Source organism: Mustela nigripes, unplaced genomic scaffold (genome assembly GCF_022355385.1).
Source record: "Mustela nigripes isolate SB6536 unplaced genomic scaffold, MUSNIG.SB6536 HiC_scaffold_1297, whole genome shotgun sequence".
Taxonomy (NCBI): domain Eukaryota; kingdom Metazoa; phylum Chordata; class Mammalia; order Carnivora; family Mustelidae; genus Mustela; species Mustela nigripes.
The window spans coordinates 640-7,145 of NW_026740704.1; the positions used below are offsets into that span (position 1 = coordinate 640).

The following is a 6,506-nucleotide window of genomic DNA, read 5'->3' on the forward strand; positions in this document are numbered from 1 at the left end:
AGTGTGTAAACCTGGTGATTCACAGACCTGTACTCCTGGGGATAAAAATACATGTTTATAAAAAATTAAAAATTAAAAAAAACACTAATGAATTAAATGAAAAATCACAAGAGAAATTTAAAAAATAAAAAATAAACATAAATAGGGCGCCTGGGTGGCTCAGTGGGTTAAGCCACTGCCTTAGGCTCAGGTCATGATCTCAGGGTGCTGGGATCGAGTCCCGCATCAGGCACTCTGCTCAGCAGGGAGCCTGCTTCCTCCTCTCCCTCTGCCTGCCTCTCTGCCTACTTGTGATCTCTCTCTGTCAAATAAATAAATAAAATCTTTAAAAAAAAAAAAAAATAAACATAAATAAATGTAAATATAAATTAAAATAAACATAAATAAAAAACAGTATTTGGAGAGAATTTATAGTTATAAATACTTACCAAAGGAATAATATGCCTGTTCAATATTCTTTACACCTTAAAGAATGAGAAAATGAAGAGCACTCTATCCCCAAAGTTAGCAGCATAAATAGGGATGATTATAGCAGAGGTAAAACCAAATGAGGAATAGAAAACAGTAGAAATAATCAATAAGACCAAAATTGGGACTTTGAAAAGATCAACAAAATAAAGAAACTTTTAGCTAGACTGAACAAAGACAGAGAGAGAGGACACAAAGTACTAATATCAGAAATGAAAGTGGAACATTACTACAGACCTTATAGAAACAGAAGGAATTATAATAGAAGCATTGTGTGTCAACAAATCAGAAACCTAAATGAAATGGAAAAATTCCTAGAAATACAGAAACTATCAAAACTGACTCAAGAAGAAATTTTTAAAATTTTGAATATACCCAAAATAAGTAAAGAGATTTACTAATCAAAAACCAGTCAAAAGGAACTTTCCTTTCCGTCGGGCGGCAGCCATCAGCTCAAAGGTAGGCCAAGATGGGCGCTTACAAGTACATCCAGGAGCTACGGAGGAAGAAGCAGTCCGATGTAATGCGCTTTCTTCTCAGGGTGCGCTGCTGGCAGTACCGCCAGCTCTCTGCGCTCCACAGGGCCTCCCGCCCAACCCGGCCCGATAAAGCGCACAGGCTGGGGTACAAGGCCAAGCAAGGTTATGTCATATATCGGATTCGTGTGCGTCGTGGTGGCCGCAAACGCCCGTTTCCTAAGGGTGCTACCTACGGCAAGCCTGTCCATCATGGTGTTAATCAGCTCAAGTTTGCACGAAGCCTTCAGTCTGTTGCAGAGGAGCGAGCTGGACGTCACTGCGGGGCTCTAAGAGTCTTGAATTCTTACTGGGTTGGTGAAGATTCCACATACAAATTCTTTGAGGTTATCCTCATTGATCCATTCCATAAAGCTATCAGAAGAAATCCTGATACCCAGTGGATCACCAAACCAGTCCACAAGCACAGGGAGATGCGAGGGCTGACATCTGCAGGCCGAAAGAGCCGTGGCCTTGGAAAGGGTCACAAGTTCCACCACACTATTGGTGGTTCTCGCCGTGCGGCATGGAGAAGACGCAATACTCTCCAGCTTCACCGTTACCGCTAATCAAAGTAATGTTTGTAAAATTCTTACCTAATAAACAATTTAGGACAGTCAAAAAAAAAAAACAGTCAAAAAAGAAAAGCTCAGGACAAGATGGTTTCACAGGTAAATTCAATCAGAAGAATAATTAACATGAGTCCTTCTCAAAATCTTCCGAGAGAGAGAGAGAGAAGTGAGGAACACATTATCTAACCAGTGCAAATAGGCAAGAAAATAAAGCATTGAAATTAGGTAGAAAAAAGTAAAATTACCTCTGTTCACACACAGTATGATCTTATATGTGGAAGACCCTAAAGATCCTCCCCCAAAATCTGTTGCATTTTACAGTATCATGAAAAAGAATAAAATACTTAGGAATAAACTTCATCAAGGAAGTGAAAACCTCAGTACACTGAAAACTAAAATCTTTTGCTAATAACAATTAGATACAAATAAATGGAAAGACAGTTCATGTTCATGGATTGAGAAAATTAATGTTAAGAATGTTATCACTACCCAAGGTAGTCTACAGATTTGTTGCACTCTCTATCAAATTCCCAATATTTTTTGTATAAGTCGAGAATTCCATCTTTAAATTCATATGAAATCTTAAGGGATCCCAAATAGCTAAAATAATCTTGAAAAAGAACAAAGTCCTAGGTCTCATTTATTCATTTCTAAATTTACTACAGAGTTACAGTAATCAAAACAGTGTGCTACAGACACAATGGAATGTGTCTATGGAACAGAAGTAAGAGCCTACTAATAAATCCTCACATATATGTAACCATATATAACCTCACATATATGGTCAGGTGATTTTTGAAAAGGGTAGTAAGACCATTCAATGGAGAAAAGATGGTCTTTTCAACAAATGGTATTGGGAAAATTGGACATGCACATGCAAAATAATGAAGTTGGACCCTTACACCATATACAAAAATTAGCTCAAATGGAAAGCTACAGAACCTTTAGAAAAAAAAATACAGAGGCTGGTACCTAGGTTGCTCAATTGGTTAAGCATCTGCCTTTGGTTTAGGTCATGATCTCAGGGTCCTGGAATTGAGCCCAGCACTGGGCTCCCTGCTCAGCGGGGAGTCTCCTTCTCCCTCTCCTTCTGCTCCTCCACTCCCCAATTCATGCTGTCCTGCACATGTGCTCTCTCTGTCTCTCAAATAAATAAATAACTAATCTTTAGGAAAAACCATAAGCAAAAAGTTTCATAACATTGGATTCTGGCAATGATTTCTTAGACATGATGTCAAAAGCAGAGGAAACAAAAGTAAAGGTAAACTGGACTACATTAAAATTTAAACTTCTGAGCATCAAACCACAACCAACAAAGTGAAAAGGCAACCTATGGAATGGGAGAAAATGTTCATAAATTAAATATTCAATAAATGTCAAGTATCAAGTATCCAGAATATATAAAGATTCTTTCAACTTAACAAGAAAAAGACAAATAACCCAACTACTAAATGGGCAAATGACTTAACTAGACATTTCTCTAAAGACTATATGTGAATGACCAACAAGCTCATGAAAAGATGATCGACATCATTAGTCAACAGAGAAATGTAAATAAAGACTACAGTGAGATGCCACTTCACACCCACTAAGAAGTCCAAAATATAGATACATACATATGTACATACATACAGAAAAGAGAGAGAGAGGAAGGAAGGAAGGAAAAGAATAAGTGTTAATGTGGATGTGGGAAACTGAATCCTCATATATTGCTACTGGTAAAATGATACAGATGCCGTGGAATATAGTTTTTCAGTTTCTCATAAAGTTAAACATAAAATTATCTTGTGACCCAAGAATTCTATTCCTAGATATATACTCAAATTAAAAGCAAGTGTTCAAAAGTTATACACAACTGTTCATAGAGCACTAGCCATTATAGTCAAAAGATGGAATATCCATCAACAGATGAAATGGGTAAATCACGGGTGTTATGTCCATAAAGGAATATTATCCAGGTATAACAAGGAGTGCATTACTGATACATGCCACAGCATGGATGAAAACTTTCTGCTAGAAAGAAAACTTTCTAGTAGACCATATATTGTTTGATACCATTTGTATGCAATATCCAGAAAGGAAAGAAATCTAATGAGATAGAAAGTAGATTAATTGTTGCCTGGATCCGGGGGTGGGGGAAATAAGGAATTATTACTTAATGCAATATGGAGTTTCCTTTTGAGGTGATAAAAATATTCTGAAAGTAGATAGTGTTAATGGCTGCCCATCACCTAATATACCTAATGCCACTATCTACACTATGAAATGTGCATTTTAAAATTAAATCTTATGTTATGTGAATTTTAGCTCAATAGAAATAATTGTCCCCTCCACCCTATTAGAAAGCTTGTAGGCCAATAGAAAGGCTGAGTGGTTGGGAATTTTGTAGAATTTTGGTAAGATTTAGATAAGAATTGCAAATGTCTAACACTTAAGACCATGTTTTCAGCATTTTTAATTGGTAAAAAGAAAAGGTGTGTCTTTGGGTCCAATTTGATAGCCATGATACTCATTTCTTGAATACCAAATACATCCCAATCTATCATCAGTTGCCCACCTAAAATGTGTTTACTGTTTCATTGCATTCTAAACCTCAAAAAAGCTTAGTTAGTGCCAAAAAGAGGGCCTCCAAACATGACATCTTATTCCAATCCAGAACTTTCTTGTTGAATAACCACAAGGTTTGCATCACATACTACCAGTAACAACTCTGCCTCTGCTTTTCAGGCAGGTGTAGTATGCCACACAAAAGTTATTTCCCAGGACAGCCCCCAAATTAAAAGACTGTCCGAAGTGCTACTTTTAATTATCAAAATTAAATAGAATTGTTTAAAACTTTATACTAAAAACTAGAAAAGCTAAAATTTAAGATGATAGTATCAAATATTTTTAAATGACTTAAGAAATTGAACTTGTAAAGGAAACTTTAGTTACTTATTAGCCAGTACTTTTAAACTAATCACATAAGTAGGTATTATCTCCTCTGTTTTACAGATGAAGAACCTTGGGCTAAAAGTATCTGATTTTCCAAAGTAATTTCTTCACTATTAAATGGAAGAGATGAGGTTTAAAGCCCCAAAATCTGATCACAGATCCTTCTCCTTTTCACCTTTGCTTACCTTTTAGCCCAGGCAAAAGAAAGCTTTCAAGTCTATTACTTTTGGAAAATTGTTGACATATCTTTTGCAAGATTAGCCAAGTGTGATGCCAACATTGGCAAGAAGCTTAATATCAGACTAAAAATTTCTGAAATAGTAAGAATACCCAAACTTCTACTTATTTGCAAGATTAGAATACAGTGTCACAAGCAGTCTCATCCAGCTTCTCTAAGAGTGTAACCTAGGAGAAATACAACTTAATAACATTCATAGTTAATCATCAACATGGTCCTGGCAGCAAGCTATCATACATCTGTACGTAACATTATTATGGTATAATGGAGTGGAAAGGGCACAAGTCTTGGAATCAGGTGAACTGGGTTTACCTTAGTTTTGCTACATACTAGTTAGTATAAACATAAGACAAAGTACTTGCTAAGTTTATTTATAAAACAATACTACCCTATCACATGGACTTATGAAGATAGAGATAAAAGCCAGATAAAATAATTAAGATAATTATGCTGAGAAAGTTATAAACCAAATTGATACCTACACTTCAACGGTAGATAACAAATATCTTCATCTAAATTGTTGTTTCTAACGTTTTCTTTGAACCTTGGAAAATAAAGTCTCACCTCTCACTTCTGCTTCTAGTTCCACTTGTCCTATTCAGACAAGGAACGCTATGAAAATGAAGAGAGACCTGAAGTCCAGAAGCAGATGCTCATCGATATGGCCAAAAAGCTACCGGTTTACACAAGAACTGGGAGTGGAGGTCAGTTCATCCAAAGTCACCTACAGAAGGGTCAAGTCACATTTTGAGATCAGCAAAGACCTCAAAAAGGCTAAGTCATATATATCCACAGGCTCATCTGTATGGCCTGTAGCACTGGAGTCTATGACTAACATTTTGCTATGTTACTTTATCATATATCTGGCCACAAATCTATCTCTCATCCCTTATTCATCAAGCCATCTTATTTTTTCATACATTTCAAACTAAGTAGCAGATATCAAATACACATCTACCTAAATATTTTATCATTCTTTTTTGAGTGAAATTTGCATACAAAAACACAAATCTTAAGTTTGTCATTCAGTGTTTTGACAAGTGTACACATCTGTGTAACCAAAACCTCTATAAATAGTACCACATCCCCAGAAAGTTCTCTCATGCTCCTTCCTAGTACGTCCCATCAACCACCACCAAGGCAACCACTATTCTGATAGTTTTCCATCATAGATTAGTTTTACCAGCTCTAGAATTTTATATAAATGTAATCGTATACTATGTACTGTTGTGTCTGGCTTCTTTTATTTAATATAATATTTTGAGATTCATTCACATTGCTGTGTATTTTATTCCTTTTATTGCTGAGTAGTATTTCATTGAGTGAATATATTATATTTTACCCATCCACTAGTTGATGCACATTTGGTGTTATCAGTGCTTAGCTATCATGAGTAAATCTGCTATGAATATTCTTGTGCAAGTATTTGTGCAGAGATGTGTCATCTTTCTTGGGTAAATGTCCACTATGGAGTCCTAACTCTTAGTTTTCATCTGTATGATATAAGTACTATTCTAGTACTAGTGGAACCAGTTTTCCACCATTCAAAATTTGAAAATCAAACCTCTTTTTTTTTTTTTTATATATATATATATTTTTTTTTATTTTTTATAAACATATATTTTTATCCCCAGGGGTACAGGTCTGTGAATCACCAGGTTTACACACTTCACAGCACTCACCAAAGCACATACCCTCCCCAATGTCCATAATCCCACCCCCTTCTCCCAAACCCCCTCCCCCCGGCAACCCTCAGTTTGTTTTGTGAGATTAAGAGTC

At 36.0% G+C, this 6,506-nt stretch overlaps 1 protein-coding gene across 1 annotated transcript; it reads left to right on the top strand.

Annotated features, from left to right (window-relative positions):
- Window positions 1–889: 889 nt before the first annotated feature.
- Window positions 890–1,595, top strand: LOC132008814 (large ribosomal subunit protein eL15-like). The gene has a single exon (XM_059387348.1). The coding sequence runs from the start codon at window positions 938–940 to the stop codon at window positions 1,550–1,552; it is 615 nt and encodes a 204-aa protein (XP_059243331.1). The 5' UTR covers window positions 890–937; the 3' UTR covers window positions 1,553–1,595.
- Window positions 1,596–6,506: the final 4,911 nt, after the last annotated feature.